The 18,979-nt window shown below is 43.4% G+C and overlaps 2 protein-coding genes across 2 annotated transcripts; one reads left to right on the forward strand and one right to left on the reverse strand.

Annotated features, from left to right (window-relative positions):
• Positions 1-70: 70 nt before the first annotated feature.
• Positions 71-5,579, reverse strand: hspd1 (heat shock 60 protein 1). Its single transcript, XM_028991142.1, has 11 exons — positions 5,474-5,579; positions 4,048-4,223; positions 3,118-3,453; positions 2,926-3,021; positions 2,751-2,844; positions 2,438-2,606; positions 1,950-2,049; positions 1,616-1,861; positions 1,214-1,388; positions 947-1,125; positions 71-808 (listed from the first exon to the last, which is right to left on the reverse strand). Exons 2-11 carry the CDS (start codon positions 4,219-4,221, stop codon positions 653-655), a joined length of 1,725 nt encoding a protein of 574 aa, XP_028846975.1. The 5' UTR covers positions 4,222-4,223; positions 5,474-5,579; the 3' UTR covers positions 71-652.
• Positions 5,580-6,029: 450 nt separating this feature from the next.
• Positions 6,030-8,006, forward strand: hspe1 (heat shock 10 protein 1). Its single transcript, XM_028991752.1, has 4 exons — positions 6,030-6,134; positions 7,248-7,403; positions 7,486-7,575; positions 7,834-8,006. The coding sequence occupies exons 1-4, from the start codon at positions 6,132-6,134 to the stop codon at positions 7,882-7,884; spliced, it is 300 nt and encodes a 99-aa protein (XP_028847585.1). The 5' UTR covers positions 6,030-6,131; the 3' UTR covers positions 7,885-8,006.
• The last annotated feature ends 10,973 nt before the right edge of the window (positions 8,007-18,979 follow it).

The following is an 18,979-nucleotide window of genomic DNA, read 5'->3' on the forward strand; positions in this document are numbered from 1 at the left end:
TCTTGAGCTGCAAATTAGATTTAAAAAGTTACTGTTACTTCTTGGAAGAAAAGTAAGGTGTACGAAAACATTCATTTAGAACAATTTTATTAAATAGAAAAAAAAAGCACCTCCCTTGTACTGACTTTCTCCAAATATTTACATTACAATGAGATGTACCCATGGCACAGACAGACAACTTACAGATCCTACATGGTCCAAAAACGCTACCGAAGCCCCACCCACTGCTCCTACACAGCCAAACAAACCAGATCTCTTTAAAACAGGCCACAACTCACAGGAACATTCATACTCAGTTACGAGGTACAAGCTGTTCGTGTTTCTGATCCAGTCCCCTGGTTCTAAAACGTGCACACACACACTCATAAAACACGGGACATTGTTAAACTGTTACTCCAGTTAGAGGCCTGAGAGGAATTTCAGGTTTCTGAAAGCATATAAAGCAGGTCTATGAACGTGAAGTGGCTCCTTTCAAAATCCCGGCTGTTCTCTGGTCTGGTTGGCTGTATGGAGGGATGGAGAAGTGGGTGGATCATCTATATTGCAGCTCCTTGCTTGAAACATTCTGCCAGTCACTGGGGGGTGGAGGAGGCGGTCCTCAGCTGTGCCACCTCACGCCCTCAAGTCTATGCATAACTGAGGAGGGGCAGGTTTAGAACATGCCTCCACCCATCCCGCCCATGCCACCCATTCCGCCCATGCCTCCAGCTGCATCTTTCTCCTCCTTCGGCAACTCTGTAACCACAGCCTCAGCTGTGGAAAGCAGAGATGCAACGCCAGCGGCATCCAGCAGGGCCGTCCGCACAACCTGCAAATAGAAAGTAGGGTCACTTCTCTGTACATCAGAAAACTGATACGGTGTTCAGATTAAAATAGGAAAAGGCTGGACCCACGTTTCACTGAATACAAAAATTCATTTTAGTAGTAAAATAAATAAATACTGAACCTTGGTAGGATCAATGATGCCTTTCTCTACCATGTTGACGTACTCTCCCTGCATGGCATCATAGCCAAGTTCAGCTCCACTCTGTAAGATCTTCTCCACCACCAGTGAACCTTCCACTCCAGCATTCTTCGCAATGGTCATGGCTGGAATGCGCAAAGCTCGTCGAATGATGTCAATACCTGCACATGGAAACCAATTTCAGGTAAATTAATGTGTCACGGTAGTGACTGTAATTAGTCACGGCAGTGGCTCAGCAGGGCCACCTACCGATCTTCTGGTCTGTGTTAGCGGGCTTGATGGCATCCAGTGCAGGGATGCAGCGAAGCAGAGCACAGCCTCCTCCAGGCACGATGCCCTCCTCAACCGCAGCCCGCGTGGCATTCAGAGCATCAGTGACGCGGTCTTTCTTCTCGTTAACCTCAACATCACTGGTTCCACCAACCTTCAGGAATGAAATGTTATGGAGGCGATGACTGCATGGTGGCTTTGAGCTGAATGAATTGCTAAATACTGGTTCATACCACAAAACTAAACCCTTAGGTTATGTGCACTGACATTTACCAGTTTAACATAATGCCATACAGACAACCCTCTGTATCAATTTTTGCCACAAAAGGACTTCTCTAGAAGTCTCTTCACTCATTTTGGAACCTGGAACATGTCACTCACCTTTATTACAGCAACTCCATCGGAGAGTTTGGCCAACCGTTCATTGAGCTTCTCCTTTTCGTATTCGCTGGTTGTGCTCTCCAGTTGTTCGGCGATCTCAGCCACACGCTTCTCAATTTCTGCTGGGTCACCACGGCCCTTCAGCACCATAGTGTCATCCTTAGTGACCAAAACTTCACCCACTTTGCCGAAATCATGAGCCTGGATGTCCTCAACTGCGAGCCCAACAGCCTCGTCACCAAAGACCTGCAGGCAGGGGGACGAACAATCAAGTATCTGTGGAAACTAATGCAGCCAACGATTGGATGTGATGTGGGCCTTAGCTAATGCTCACAGTGCCACCAGTAGCAATGGCCATGTCCCTCAACTGATTCTTCCGGTTATCTCCAAAGCCGGGGGCCTTCACCGCCACCACCTGTAAGCCCACCTTCAGTCTGCAAGGTAAAACAGCAGCAGCTCAGACACCCAGCTGGTTTCACCCATGTTTTCATGCAGTTTATTTCAGTGATGCCGATTTAGTCTACGGACAGAGCCATTTGCTATAAATGGCCCAATGTATATCAAACTTTCAAAGAATTTATATATATATATATATATATTTATTTATTTATTTTTAAATAACATGCATAGAGAGTTGTGGAAAACAATGATATTTACCAGTTATGCGCAAAATACATGTTTCATGCAGTTTCATATTGACCGCTCACCAAAATCAAGCTGTTTTTATTAAATCTTCACAAAAAGGTGGACTCCTTCAGTTTCTTGTAAGTTCACCGATGGAGGTAAAACGTGCCACTCCCCACTCTAAATGACTGGATTTACCTGTTCAGGACAAGAGTGCTGAGAGCCTCCCCATCCACATCCTCAGCTATGATGACCAGAGGCTTGCGATGCTGGTTGGCGAGCTCCAGTGCAGGCACAATACTCTGGACACTAGAGATCTTCTTCTCACTCAGCAACAGGTAGGCATCCTGGAACTCGCACTTCTGACCTGGAGGTTGGGCCCAGAATTAACCGGTGGGACTACATATATTCCAGTGGGGAGAGGGGGGAGGGAAAGAAAAGAAAAGGGGGGGGGGAAAAAAAAAAAAAAAAAAAAAAAAGAAAAAAAAAAGCAGGGCACCAGCCAGTTTACCTTTAGCAGTGTTGATGAAATATGGAGAAATGTAACCACGATCAAATTTCAAGCCCTCAATAATTTCCAGCTCGTCATGCAGAGTTTTTCCATCCTAAGAAAAGGTAAAGAGCATTAAATCACCACAATCATTATGGCCATTGAGCAGATTTGCCACAAAAAAACCCCCACAAACCTTCACAGTGATCACCCCCTTACGGCCCACTTTCTTCATAGCATTGGAGATGATTGTGCCAACCTCATGGTCTCCATTGGCAGAAATAGTAGCCACCTGCCACAAAGGGAAAAATTAAACCATTATAGAAATATAATCAGCTGGAGTAGGACTAAAAACTGTTTAGATAGATGGTCATTGTGGACCTCCTACCTGAGCAATTTCCTCAGGCGTGGTGACTGGCTTGGAGAGTCTTTTCAGCTCACCAATGACCTTCTCCACAGCCACCATGACCCCACGGCGGATCTCCACTGGATTGGCACCTTTGCTAATGGTGTCAAAGCCCTCTTTAGCAATGGCACGGGCCAGCACGGTAGCTGTAGTGGTGCCATCGCCAGCCTCCTCGTTTGTATTGTTGGCAACATCCTGCACCAGCTTTGCACCGATGTTCTTGTACTTGTCTTTCAGGTCTATGCTCTTTGCCACAGTTACACCGTCTTTGGTCACCTTGGGACTCCCCCAACTTTGCTCAATGATGACTGTTCGACCCTATAAGACAAAACTGAGCTGTTACAAGTTACCAAAGTTTTATTTCATATTTAAATCTAGATGTAACACAGACAATATAAATATTGCACAGTATACATTAAAATACAAAAATAGCAATTTAAAGCTAAAATACCCATACCATTTAAAAAAAAAAAAAAAAAAACTCTGTAGACAAAACAAGGACACCATTGTGCAAGATGTCTGTACCTTTATAAAAATAAATAAATAAATAAATAAATAAATAAATAAATTCAAACGTTCCATTCTGCATCCACTGAACAATCCAGGGGAAGTAAGTAGATTGATAAAGTTCTGTGGATGCAAAATGAAACGCAGTCTAGTAGCCTTGACTCAACCTTCAGACAACTTCACCTGGATGACTGAGAATCTTCACAGACATAATGTAAGATGCTTGTACGTGGCTGTGCATTTGTGCGATGTAAAGGGTTTTATTAGACACAATGTCGATCATAAACCAAACATTAAAATAGAACCTGTTCTGCTCAGGTTACTATTGTGATGCAGCAGCATGTAAAGAACCAAGATGACAAGTACCGGATCTACGTCGCCTTCACTGCTTCTGAAGCGGCTTACCTTGGGGCCCATTGTAACAGCTACAGCATCAGCGAGCAGGTCCACACCCTGCAGCATGAGAGCACGAGCATCAGCCCCGAACTTCACATCCTTGGCATATCTGCGGGTGAGGTGTGGCGCAAGAGCCCGGCAGACGGGACGTGTCTGTCTCAGCACAGCAGGAAGACGCAGCATCTCTAGGAAAATATACAAAACAAAAGGTTCTCAATTGCCTTTACACACACACCACTATACCCATGCCTAGAGATCAACTGTATTACCTACACTATCTTTAGCTGTGGAGTCCAGTTAAAGCTCACATTAATTTACATTTACAGCATTTATCAGACACCCTTATCCAGAGCGACTTACAATCAGTAGTTACAGGGACAGTCCCCCTGGAGGAACATAGGGTAAAGTGTCTTGCTCAGGGACACAATGGTAGTAAGTGGGATTTGAACCAGGGTCTTCTGGTTCATAGGTGAGTGTGCTACCCACCAGGCTACTACCACACCCCACATTCATGCTTATTGGGTTATATAAGAGATCATCAGCAAACCCAACCGCAACTTTATAAAAAAAAAAAACATTTCAACTTGCGTGCATTATTAGAAACTAATCACATGGCGTCTCAATAGGCCTAGAGGTCACAAACGGTACTGCAACATTGGGCAGGGATCACTGGTCTGTGGGCTCTTTGCTCCTGAAATTAATGATCCACACCTAAACACGGGGTTATACGGACCTCACAGCCAAATGTATCTGTGTTTATAAGGGACAAACGCCCTAAGCATGGATCATAGAAGATCCTTATTTTACATTTAAGTGCTCTCGAGCAAGTCTTCAAATCAAGCATTACACCTTAAGCTTCACTACTAACAAGATTCGCATAAAGGAGAAAGAAGACACGCTGTGCGTCAGACATCCTTGACTTGTCTTTGACCTTCTGGCTGAAGGATGAAGCTCGGGTTCGGGTGATTAAAGAGCCTCTCCAGACACCCCGCCGGGTCCCCACGTGGGTTCGGGGTCACATGTGACAAGGTCAAAAGCAGGCGGCGAGAAGCGTGTGCGGAAACGAAGCGACTAAGAGTCCATTCATCTCAGCCGAGATTCAGTATGTCTAAAGAGATGGGTCATGTACATGCGAAAAATAAAATTAAATAAAACAAGAACACTCGAGACTAAACCACGTTACCATCCACAGTCAATGTAAAAAAATGAAATAAAATGGCTAAACTTGGCCCACCCCCACCAAATGATAGAGCTACTTGACGACAAACACAAGTATCATTAAAAAGATTACTAAAAGAAAAAAACCCACACGTGATATTTTATGAAACACGAAACCGTGACATGTGTCTAAACTTGAATTTGACTTACGCAAATATTCATACACCGTTCAAACTACACCTGTAATTTAATCCAAGAGTACAAACTCGGCACTTACTGTAATCGTACGACCGTCGAGCGAAGGTGGAAACCCGCACAGCTTCGGCGCTACAGAACACTCGTCAGGAGCTGCTGCGGAACGCGCACATGGCCCTTTACATCCGGGTCACACAGACCCGCGCCCCGCAACGAGCATAACGAACGACAGCTCATTTGCTTTATTCTTCTTCTTTTTTAAATAACACCCAAATCACCGATACGTGGTAGAGCACTACGGAGATAATATCCCGTGACTACATTTTTACAATGCAAATACTAATATACCTCAAGAGTAAGGTTTTGCATTCTGTGCGCGTTCCTGGGCGGCAGGTTCCAGAAACTTCGGAGACCTGATTGGAGAAAATATTCGGGGTCACAGGTCAACGTTGCGCAACATTGGGACGACAGAGAAAAAAATTGAACGATTTCATCAAACGATTTTGGATCAAACCGTTTTAAACGCATTTTTATATGGCAAGACAACTAAGTTTGATCCGCTTGCCTTATTTTGACGTTCAGGACGATCCCAGATGTGACGTGGCCTCCGGTTTGGCGCATGCGCGCTGACATTCTAGACGGTTCCGAGTGCACGTGGGTGGCCGTCGTCCTTCCCGAAGCGTCCTCGGTTAAGAAGCGACGGAGTGCGAGCAGAACTCGCAGCTGAAGCACGCGTGGAAATGGTGAGTGTTCTGATCGCGCGGTGTCACGGTGTCTTGTTAATTAAGATGCGTACCGGGCCCGACCTCGCCTTTCGTCGTACTGGTGAACGTTAATGAGTTTTAGACGAGCTTCATTAACAGTAATTATACGGGCACAAGGTAGCGAATTTCGGCCATGTCGCCATTTTCACGTGTTTGTGGTTTGTTCTGTAAAGGCAGTAGATAGCCCAACACATTTTTCGTTGTTGTCAGAGTACGTGTTATTGGTTCTGTTCGGTTATTTCTGTTGTCCGTACCGTCCGAGAGCGTGAAATCTGCGATGCCCTTGATTCGGCGTTGCAGGGTTCATGCAGAATCACGACAGTGCTTCCGGGTCGCCCGAATTCTTTATACACGCGACTGGATTCTGGCTTAATGCACGAGATGAAAACACGATTCTGCTATTAAATCTTCGTATTGATGCTGATGTGTTGACTGGATATCTGATATCTTTTAGAATTAAAATGCCTCACAAGCAGTACCTTGAAATCCGCAGGCCTCTTTTTGGCTTATTCTCTTTTTTTTCTTTTTTTTTCTTGTCTTTCTTTTTTTATGAAACGTGGCCGGTGCGAAGGTTTCACCATACTGAACCACCCGCATGCACACTAAACAAATAGTCCCTGACTTAAAACAAGCTGATTAATTGAGTCCCCCCACCTTCCAGCTTTTCATCCAGTGTTCTGTGTAAAGACATTTTTTTGCCTGTATTTGTGTCCTTCACTGAATTGGAAGCCATTACTGTCTTATCAGCCCATCCTTGGACCTTGTCCAACGACCTTCACTCAAGGTTAAACTCAACCCTCTCTGTGGTTTGTGTAAAAGCTCCAATTGCATCTCACTAAATGTTGTCTGAACTAAAAGCAGCAGGGCGTCTGCCACATTTGCCTTTTTTTTTTTTTTTTTTTTTTTTTGCAAATAAAGTATGCGACCCTCATCATGTAGAATGTTATGTTATTCCAAAATGGCCAAAAGTTTTGACTTTCAAGCACTCAAAAAACATCCAGACAAGCATATAATTATTATTTATATTAAACTTTTTATGTGTGTATGGTGTGTATTTTTTATTTATTTATTTTTATCTCCCAATTTCTGCAGGCTTTCCGGAAGTTCCTGCCAATGTTTGACCGGGTTCTTGTTGAGCGTCTAGCCGCAGAAACTGTTACAAAAGGGGGCATCATGTTGCCAGAGAAATCCCAGGGCAAAGTCCTTCAGGCTACGGTGGTGGCGGTTGGGCCTGGAGCCGTTAACCCGGTAAAATCATGGCCTTTTTTTGTCTCCACATATAAAAGCTCAGCTTTGGTTTAAATAAAATTCAATTTGTTTCCTCATTCAGAAGGGGAGCGTGCTGCCGGTCAGTGTGAAGGTCGGGGATAAAGTCCTACTGCCTGAATATGGTGGAACAAAAGTTATCCTAGATGACAAGGTGATTTTTCCTCTTCGCATCACTAGCTGTGATTCTTATAAATTCTGGACTTAAATATTCAGGAGTGAGTGCAAATATAGCAAACATTTCTATAGACTAAAGCAAAATGAATGATGAACACAGATGGTACACGTGCCTTAATGTGTGAATTAACTGGATGCTTTACTGAAAGCAGCAGTACTGTACAGTTTGCTTCTGGTGTATTTGTATTGTATTCTTATATTCGTTGTAACACTTGTCCATTTTCTTGTCTTGTAGGATTACTTCCTGTTCCGAGATGGAGACATTCTTGGGAAATATGTAGATTGAAGTCTGCTGTTTCTGTCTTACATCCTGGGGGACAAATGTCTCTTTCACGTGTTCTTTTCTATGTTGAATTGTAAATAATTTTGATCATGTTTTTGTTATAATAAAGTGAACTGGGGGATCAACGTGTGTTACATTTTACAAAGTTACATTACAACAAAGTCTGTAACATTGTCTTCTGTTGTGAAATTACTGCAGTTGCCATTATGGTTATTTTAAGAGCGAAGCAGACTAAATCTGCTTGTTTTTAGAAATTATTGAATAGGCTGGGGTCAGATTTGCTTTCACATCTGTGTTTGGTGCATATATGGGGAAAAACCTAATGTCAACTTTGAGTGGCGTGCATGATTCATGTTCTGAAGTAGGTTGCGGCCACTGTGGCATTATTGTTCATTCAGCAACATACACTCTTTTACAAATGGGTTTTAAATGTGTGTTTATGAACAGATAGGTGACTTGTGAGTATTCATGTCTTCGTGGCTCCATAGATCGCCGGATTTAGAGTAGGTCATACGTTGCACAGCTGAATAGCTGAGTTTCTATTTAGATGTTGTAGTTCCCACAAAGACTGCCCTGCTTCTCAAATAACAAACCTTGGGTGACCAGTCAGCTCCAAATGTTCCTCAACAATGAGAAGAGGGCGTTAAAGGATGCCGATTTGATGAAACTGAAGCCCAAGCTCCCCCCACAAACACACAACACAAACCGTTCGCCCACGCTGAAGCTTCACTATATTATTTTCTGCACTCACTATTTTGTGTTCTTTGGCCACATAATGAAAAATCTATGAATAATATGAATGGCTTGAGCACCCACTAGTGGTGAAGGATATTGGCTTACAATTTTGGTTTTGTAGTGTCCATAGGCATAATTTGCAGGGGGGGGGCACGACCCCTGCAAAAAACAGATGTGGCTAACATAACCCCCCCCCCCCCCCAATATAGCTGCATAATTCCAATTGATATCTTGTTGGTTTTCTTTGTTCATTTAATTTGGCAGCTAAATAATTGCATGTTTAAACACCTTTTAAAGTTACTCAACCCCCTGCCACATACTTTTCTTACATACACACACATACACACACACACCCTATTCTCTGATGCTGCTCTAAATCTGCTTTGAGGGCAGAGACCAGTGTGGTTCCAAATCCAGAAATACTTATTCATTTAAATGAATAATTATTTATTAATTGCTTCCGTTTGGTCCAGTGATTCATTTACTACTCGTCCACAGCATGTCTCAGACCCAGTAAACACCAGGGGACATTGATGGCCCTCCAACGTCCTGAAGTTGAGCTGTGACAATTCTGCCACGATGTGGTGGAGCATAATCATCCATGAACAGAAATTTGGGGGTGTACTGGCAGAATTTGGGGATGATAATGGGTTTTATGAGGTATCTCAGGTAAGAACGTGCAGTAACTGAGCCATGTACAATAACTAAATCTGTTTTGCACTGACTGGTGATGCCTGTCCAGACTGCTGTTCCTCCTCCAGCAAAGCAAACCCTGGGGACCCTGTTGACCTCAACGTATCGTTCACCTCGCCTTCTCCAGCGGTCTTGTGCCCACTGCTAACGTTCACAGCGGTGTGTCAGTGGAGTCACTGGACCCTGTGCATGCGCAGTCCCTCAAGTTTGCACTCTGTTTCAGCGCACGTAAATCCATGCTACCCCTGAAATTGTAATTAAATATGATTTAAATCTCAATTACACCATGATCTTTATACTCTTACAGTGCACATGGACTGAGTATTGGTTCAATTTAAAGTGATCGGAAAAACACAAATTGAACCCTACACGGTAGCACTTTTTCGACAAAGCAGCATAAATTGTCAGAACACCTGAAACCCCATCAAAACACGCAAAAATAGGCTCTAATCTAAGCGTCCTGTTAACGTTGGTGGCGTCAGTTACATAATGGACCAAGAACCAGCAATACAGAGCCAGCAGTGGCCAGGCAGGAATGCATTTCTTACTTGGAAATTCCGACACCACTTCACATTTAAAGAAGAACAGGATGTGCAAAATCTGACCATGCAATGCAAACTCTGTTTGCCAGCAACCAAGCTGCTCTCAGTGTCAAAAGACTCCACATCCAACCTAAAGAAACATTCTTTTTTGTCCTAATCAGGTTGAGGTTCATTGAAAATTTTCCTTGTGCAAGGCTACTTTTTATTTTAACTAAGTGATGGAATATGTTGGTGACCATATCAGTAAATACTTTTCAATGGCATATTTTATGTTTGTCTAATACTCTTCCACTTTTCAGCTTCATGAATAAAGAAATGGTTAAGGAAAAACAGGGCTTTTTTATTATCAGCGATTGCTACATTCATGTAGTTGTAAAAAGTATGACAGAATATTAAGTAATCCAAAGTATTCAGAATACGTTACTCACATTGAGTAACTTAACAGAAGATGTTACAAATTACATTTTGGGGCATGTATTCTGTAATCTGTAATGGAATACATTTTAAAAGTAACCATCCCAACACTGCCTAAGACCAATTTGTCATGGGGGACCCTACCAGGGGCACCAAGTGCCCCAGACAATATAGCTCCTAGGATCATTAGGGCTCTTAAACTCTTCCACCACGATAAGGTGACGGTTCAAGGACAAGGTCTTTATTTGTAGCATACAAATTTATGCAAGTACAACATGATACCGTGTTTCTGTTTTTTGATACCTTTTATATATTTATGCTCACTGCTTCACTGGGCTAAAAAGAGGACAAATTTTCACTTCACGTTCAAGCTGGTTACAGACTTCAACACATTTCTTTGAATGATTATGTTTGTTATGGACATTGGATATAGTCTATATTGGTTTTATGTATTTGGTAAAAGATAATTTGCACATGCTTAATTGATAATAAGTAATGTTAAATAGTGTGATTGTACAGGACAACCAGCACCTTTTCTGTTTAGATATGGTTAAAGAGGCCAAAATAACATGCAATTACATTACATGAATACAAAACCATGCAATAAAGCAATTCAACAGAAAATGTACAAATCATTTAATCAAATGTACAATTTATGCTCACTGCTTCACTGGGCTAGAAAGAGGAAAATTTTCAATTCAGAATCATGTTTATTGGCCAAGGATGGGAGTTCTTGGACGGTCGAGGTGTAGCAGGATATAATGAAGCTCCATGTTCACTGTATCTTCCACTAGTAAAGACTGCAGGTGTAGCGGTTCTTCTTCTGCGTTGTGTAATTTTTTGATTTCTTTTCTTGAACCGTAATGACGAGCCGACACCCACAAGATTTTCCATGCAAACTGTATTCTGTATAAAAGCAAGGTCAGAATATCGCGTCACAAATCGCGTCTCTCTGCACCTCTCTCTACAATATACAGTAACAACAGAACATAAAAAAAAATATTCACAAAATAACACACATGCAAAATACTCCGAACATGTACATAAATTAAGATAGAAGAAATAACTTTTTTACACACAAACCCCACGCACCTCTCACAGCTCATGCCATGTGTCTAAGAGAACTAAACCGGGTCTCCAACCCACTAACCCAAGGGCACGGCAGCATCCAACCACTTTTCGAGGGTTATCAAAGTTTTAGAACCCACATAATCATAAATTGAACAAACAAAATACAGAAACATATTTAAAATAACCAGAAACATTAACACATTTTAACATTTTACAATTGAACAAACACCCGGATTATCATTATAATTCCCTTACCCACATCAGAATACAGGTAAACAAAATAAAAGTCTTTAGAAAATAAGAAAATAAAAGACACAAGAAAGAAGAAATACACTTATAAATCTAGTGTAACCATTTAACTCCGGCACATCCTCCTCCACTGGATTACACTAGATTAATAAAACTCCCCAAAATAACCCTCTCACAAAACAATGATACAAATAACAGAAACACAATAAAAAAAAAAAAACAGAAAAAAAAACAGAAAACAGAGAAATGAAATCTCCAAAACCCTAAAACACAGTCTTGATTTACAATCACAAGTGATTCTCCAGCTAATATGCTATCCCATAAAGGATTAAGGTAACCCGAGGGTGGCCACCCCCCAAATTACCTATAGGTAACTATGCCCAACACACAGTTACACACAAGACTGATACATCCTATCTCACAACATATGAGGAATGCTCACATCTCCAGTATGTCTTAAGCACCCCACAAATACATGTTTCCCAAGCAACCAATTTAGTCAATTCGACAGATCTCATTTGAACATTTTCCTAATTCCTTGTGAAGACATTGTTTGAATCAGCCTATTCACTGGTCTAACAATTCTACCTAATCTGGTAGTTAATTTTCCACCCACTGCCACAGATGAACATGAAGGTGCAACAACATCTTGAGATGACTTCTTGGACAACTGCAGAACACTTGATGCTGCATCAACATCCCCAGATAACTGACAATTATCAACCAGATGTGCAGCCGCATCTTCTTGCTCAGTCTCCAACGAAGATGTACTGTTGTCTATACACACAGATAATTCATCTTGCTCAGATAGTCTTCCAGAAGATCCATCAAGATTAGCAACCCACTTGACAGTTCTTTCCTCACTATCAGACATAGCAGTCCCAGTAAAACTGTCATGATCTGAACTGACACACCCAGTATCACCCACAGATTCATGGTCCCCCCAAGATGGTAAAGGCAAGAAGTTAACGGGCATCAACAGATTCCGATGCACAGTCTTAGATCTATCTGTGTTAGGATTGCGGATCAGGTAAGTGTTCAGAGCATCATTTTTATTTAGTACCACGTACACCATGCTCCCCCAGCGATCAGCCAGCTTTCTTTTACCCCGCTCACCCTTGTTCGCCAGAAGGACCCGATCTCCCACCTCCAACGTATGACCTTTACATCTCACATTATACCTTTCAGCCTGTTTAGCTTGTTGCTTCACTGCGTGTGCCTGCGCGAGTAACATTGCTTTCCTTAAGTCTCTTCCAAGAGTCTGGACATATTTATCCACATCCACAGTCTCGTCATCCAAAAACACACTTCCAAACATGACATCCACAGGTAACCTCGGTGTACGACCGAACATCAAAAAGAAAGGTGGATATCCCGTTGCTTCATGAGCTTCATAATCAGAAGGTTGCCGGTTCGAATCCCGATCCGCCAAGGTGCCACTGAGGTGCCACTGAGCAAAGCATCGTCCCCACACACTGCTCCCCGGGCGCCGGTCATGGCTGCCCACTGCTCACTCAGGGTGATGGGTTAAATGCAGAGGACAAATTTCACTGTGTGCTGTGCTGCTGTGTATCACATGTGACAATCACTTCACTTTACTTATTAAGCAATTGCGGCCACTTAGCCTTCGACTTTGGTTCCAGTGCACGAATCATGTCACCCAAAGTACGATTAAATCGTTCTGCTTGTCCATTCCCCATCGGGTGATACGGTGTGGTGTGCGACTTACTAACAAAACTTCCCTAGACTCATGAGCTCTTTCCCATCTAGAAGGACGTCTGTTCCGACCAACAAAGTAATGGACACGGCCAATGACTGGATCCTGCATCTGCTTCTCAAGCAACTCTTCATGTTAGAGAACAGGAAATGGGCTACTACCTATAGGTACCAGGCTACTCAGATGTTGCACATGAGAAACTGCCCTAGTTAAAGCACCCCGCTCCCACTGACAATGTGACTGTAGCACAGCTTGTACGTCATTTCACGACACCTCCCCCAGTGATGAACCCTCACCCCGTTCCTCCGGTGGCTCACACGTCAACCGAAACATGTCCTGTATGTCATGTACCTTTCCGACTTCGCTTCCTGCAGTAACTTATCATACGGAAGGCGAGTAAGCTTGCTGATGGCTCGAGATGTGGTAAATGGCTCCCTGCTCAACGCATCAGCCACCACATTCTTAGGTCCTGGAATGTATTGAATGTCAAAATCGAACGATGCCAGTTTTGCCACCCACCGCTGCTCACATGCATCTAATTTCGGCTTTGTGGGGATGTACTTCAACGGATTATTATCAGTCCACACAGTGAATTGGTGACCCCGTAACCAATGACTGAACTTATCATGGATAGCCCATTTCATTGCTAAAAATTCTAGTCGATGTGCTGGGTACTTGGACTGGGCATGATTAAGCGACTTACTGGCAAACGCAATTGGTCTAGCCATAGTACAACCATCCTGAAACTGAGAAAGCACAGCTCCCAAACCACTAGTAGACGCATCCACCGAGAGCAGGAATGGTTTTGTGAAGTCTGGATGAGCCAATAGAGCTTGACCAACTAGTGCCTCCTTCAACAACCCTAAGGCCTCTCTACACTCACTAGTCCAGTCTGCCGGAGTCAACCTACGAGTGTTACCTCTTCACACCCTTACCTCGGCGAGGTTTCTTCGGACCGGCGGTCAGCAAAAACAGTGGTCTCGCAATGGTGGAACAATGCTCTATGAAATGTTGGTAATATAGTACCATGCCAAGAAAAGATCTTATTTTAATTGCTGAAGGTGTGACACCATCTGACTCCATCAAATCCTGCTCACTCACATTCAAAATGGCCTCTACCTTCGCTGGATCAGTAGCCACACCCTCCACACTGATGATGTGGCCCAAAAACTTCACTGACTGTCTCAAAAACTGACACTTGGATTTGGAAAGTTTCAGGTTGTGCTGCTTGAGACGTTGGAACACCATTTCCAACCTCTGCAAACTCTCCTCTGCAGTCTTCCCAAAAACCAGCAAGTCATCCAAATAACAGAGGAGACTCATACAATTTTGGTCACCAAACACTGTTAACATCATTCGCATAAAAGTTGCTGGACTATTACACAATCCCTGTGGGAGACGATTGTACTCATGCAGACCCAAAGGGGACGAAAAAGCAGTGAACTTTTTGTCCTCCTCATGTAAGGGAATGTTATAGTAGCCCGACGTCAAATCCATGGTATTAAAATATGCATTGCCGCCAAGTGCAGCGAGGACATCTGCCTGGTGAAGCAATGGATGGGCGTCCTTCACTGTGCGAGCATTCAGCCATCTGAAATCAGTACAGATGCGTAGGTCCCCATTCTTTTTCCACACCAACACTAAAGGTGACGCATACTCACTGCTCGACTTGCGTATTATCTCCTTCTCTTCCATGTCATCCAATGTTTCTCTCAACTTCTGATAATGTGCTGGTGAAATCCTCCGATAGGGAAGTCGGAAGGGTCTGTCATCAGTGAGACGTATCCTGTGACAAAAACCACTTGCCTCCCCACAATCCAACCTATGTCTGGAAAACACACTTTCATATTTCTCAATGAGCTCCAGAAGTTTCTCTCTCCAAAAAGGAGTCACTTCACAGTTAGCAACATCTATGTCCTGCAGGCCCAAATTCTCCAATCTACTCTCCATAGACGTTTCAACCACACTTCCAGTGCTTGTTGTTGTCAGACAATGATTTTTCCTGTCAGCAGTCAGTGTTCCAACATTCTGCGAAATTTCCTGCTCCTTCAGTACATCAAAATCTTCCAATGCGATACATGGAAACACATCGGCGATTTTTGCCTTCCAGCGGAGTGTGATTTCAGAGGGAGTAGGGTTTATCAGTTTTACTGGGAGCCATCCGTCTCCCCAAAGAGGTGAAACGACTCTACCCACCAGTACGTTACGATGCACACACCGGGACTTACACGGCTCCACTACAACAGTACTACCTGCAGAGAGTTGTGTTCCAGGTGGCAATCGTGCCCAGACCAGATGTTCACTTAAGGGTTCAAGTGTGACAGCCCTCTTTAACTTAACTGTACCCACTTTATTTGGAATGCTTTCCCCCCTCCATCTCTCCAGATTGGATAACATCCGCAGAAAATCACCATGTTCATTTTGACACATTCCATCCGGTTTGTTTAAGACACTCCAATAACGGTCATTGGATTTCAACTGTCTGATCAATGGTTTCAAAACATTAGTACCAATAACCAATTGATCTACTTGACCTTCTACCACTAATACAGGAACCTCAAAATTAATTCCAAACAATTTGAGTTTTAGTATACATTCACCCACTGGGTTAGTCTGCTTACCCCCACACCCCACCAGTAGCACATCTGACGGGATTAACTGGTGATCACTGAACACACCTTCCTCCTGTAGCTGAGCAAGGACATCTGCACACAGGGTAGTAGCCATAGATCCGCTATCGAGCATCCCCTGCAGTTCAACTTTACCCTGCACTCGTACCGAGGTGTAAAACAGGCCATCACTCTGACCTGCTTTTAAAGAATTCTGAAACACCACTGCCTTACCCGCTGGCGCCATAGCACAACAATGTGAATAAACAGACTCAATATCATCAGTGGAGGATGAATCAATTAGCCCTCCCTCCTTCAACTCGAGGCATTTCGAGTTGAAATGGTCCAGTTGGTGTCCTGTAATACCCATGTAATACAATCAAACGTTTTCTTATGTTCTGGGACTAATTAAAATCATTATAATATAGTGAATATTATAACACAACGCATTAGAAGTGAAATATGACATGTAAGTAATCCTTGACAAAGCAAGTTGGATGATCAGCGTTAGATAAACATTAGAAGAAAATAAAGCAAAGTATTGTGGTTAGAAGAACAGAAAAAATCCATAAAAATGTATATATGCAAATTAAATCTACTTTATATTACAGTAAATACTGAAAAATAATAGTGTTCCATGAAATAAACATTCATCTTTACTAAAACGTGGGAAAAAAGTGGATAAAAGGGTGGTAGTAGCCTTGTGGGTAACACACTCGCCTATGAACCAGAAGACCCGGGTTTTGTCCCTGAGCAAGACACTTAACCCTAAATTGCTCCTGGGAGACTGTTCCTGATTGTAAGTAATCCCTTACTGATTGTAAGTCGCTCTGGATAAGGGCGTCTGATAAATACCATAAATGTAAATAAAACAATCAGGATGTGAGAGAGGGTGGCTTCTAAAAAAAAAGTGATTGTGATACACTGCACGGTGACACAACGAAATATGTCATCTGCTTTTAACCATCACACTTAGTGAGCAGTGAACAGCCATGGCAGGCGCCCAGGGAGCAGTGTGTGGGGACGGTGCTTTGCTCAGTGGCACCTTGGCGCATCGGGATTCGAACCTGCAACCTTCTGATTACGAGGCCGCTTTCTTAACTGCTAGGCCCCCACTGACCAATCAAGAACGAGTGGGCGGGGCTTGCAGCCTGTAATGAGGCATGGTTGGCTGCTACAGCGGACACTGGTTTCTGCGACAAAGGAGTTTCCAGGCTGCAGGTTATGAGCGTTTTGAACAAATGGCGAATACTTGTTGTTAAAGTCTGTAAAAAACAAAACATTAAAGCGTGTTGATGTGGCGCTTGTTTCATATTCATATTCATATTTCAAATAACCAACGAAAATTTCGTGGGCAGCGGTGGCCTAGCGGTTAAGGAAGAGGACTTCAAATGGGGAGGTTGTGGGTTCGAATCCCGAACCGCCAGGTCGCCACTGAGGTATCGAGTAGCGACGGTACCGTTCCCACACAGCTCACCACGGTGACCAAGCTGCCGTTAAAAGCTTGTAATACATAAATACTAGATAACAGGTAAGTTAATTTTTTAACTTGTGTAGCGAGACGCCTCTCATTGCAGGCTGCTCGACGGCAAGTTCCGCCTATTAAATGTAAATACTAATGGGAAACGTCGGCCGTTTTTAATACGTCAAACACATTTCCGGTGTCCTGACATTTCACCCTACCTATTAAAATATCCTACCGAGGCATTATGCGCAAGCGCAGAGCAACAAAACGCGTCAGAACATCGGGGAAGCAATTACTCGACGCCTTTTTGATAACTTTTATATACTTATGATACCTTTTTTGATACCTTTTATATACTCACTGCTTTACTGAGCTAAAGACAATTTTATTTATGGCGTCTCTCGAGCACAACAGTTTTAAACAACTAAAATATACAGTATAGTCTAAATCCCATGTACAGAAAATACATCGATGACAGAAATAATACCACATTGTTATATGAAGTGCAGACACAGCGGTAATCTTTCTCGCGCGGTTCTCTGTAGAGGTGAGTAAATAAACTTTGACTCTGTCTTGGGTAGCTTGTTTTTAAGAAGTGCTTGTGTTTTTGTTGACGTGACTAGGCGAGCTAAGTTAATGTATTAGCTTTCGCTGTCGTTATTGTTGTCAATCGGCGTCAGTTTCACCCGAACTAGGTACACGCCCACTCTTGCGTAGTCGTGAAACGGGTTATAGTCAACTCCACTACCTGTGGACCGCACCTGTAGCCACTCACAATTTGACCTGTACTTGTGGTACTACTGTCGCGCTACCGCGTCAGCCCTTGTGTGAAGACCCACTTGGGTAAAGACCTGCGACTCGTCCTGCGCGACTCTACCGAGCAGTAAAACCAAAATACAGGTAAATTCACCCATGCTCTTCTCCTACTTCTTTTTGCTAATCATGTCCATCCAGAACATTCCGCTCATTCACACCAGGCGCCCTCCTCGATTCAATATACACAGAACACGCAACACACATAACCTGCACACACTCTCCCAGGCCTCATCTTGCCACCCTGAGTACTTGTTCGGACTATGGAACTGTCAGTCGGCAGTCAACAAAGCAGACTTCATTCCTGCTTTTGCTACAGAACGAAACCTCCAAGTACTCGCACTGACTGAGACCTGGATCCGCCCCCATGACTCCGCTACACCTGCAGCCCTTTCCACAGACTTCTACTTCTCTCATACCCCCCGCCCCACTGGCAGGGGAGGGGGCACAGGCTTGCTCATTTCCAAGGACTGGAAATTCACTCCCGTTTCTGCTATTCAAACAACCAGTTTTGAGTTCCATGCAGTAACTATTACACACCCAGTAAAAATGTCCATAGTTGCTGTATATCGTCCTCCAGGTCCGCTGGGGAACTTTGTAGAGGAACTAGACACAACTCTCTCCTCAATTATAGATGAGGAACTGCCCCTTGTGCTACTAGGAGACTTCAACCTCGATCTCCTCAAGCCACAAACAACTGACTTCCAACACTTCATCTCTGCTTACAACTTTACACTTCTCTGCACGCCCGCAACGCACAGAGCTGGAAAACAACTAGATCTCGTACTCA

This window comes from Denticeps clupeoides, chromosome 9 (assembly GCF_900700375.1).
Source record: "Denticeps clupeoides chromosome 9, fDenClu1.1, whole genome shotgun sequence".
NCBI lineage: Eukaryota > Metazoa > Chordata > Actinopteri > Clupeiformes > Denticipitidae > Denticeps > Denticeps clupeoides.

What these genes read in the sequence shown, in the direction of transcription:
- hspd1 (XM_028991142.1), bottom strand. Translation starts at nt 4,221, where the DNA reads ATGCTGCGTCTTCCTGCTGTGCTGAGACAGACACGTCCCGTCTGCCGG. An exon ending in CTGTTACAATGGGCCCCAAG is followed by an intron (nt 3,454 to 4,047) that starts GTAAGCCGCTTC and finishes TTTGTCTTATAG; the next exon opens with GGTCGAACAGTCATCATTGA. An exon ending in CGCCTGAGGAAATTGCTCAG is followed by an intron (nt 3,022 to 3,117) that starts GTAGGAGGTCCA and finishes CCTTTGTGGCAG; the next exon opens with GTGGCTACTATTTCTGCCAA.
- hspe1 (XM_028991752.1), top strand. An exon ending in GGCCTGGAGCCGTTAACCCG is followed by an intron (nt 7,404 to 7,485) that starts GTAAAATCATGG and finishes TTCCTCATTCAG; the next exon opens with AAGGGGAGCGTGCTGCCGGT. An exon ending in AAGTTATCCTAGATGACAAG is followed by an intron (nt 7,576 to 7,833) that starts GTGATTTTTCCT and finishes CTTGTCTTGTAG; the next exon opens with GATTACTTCCTGTTCCGAGA.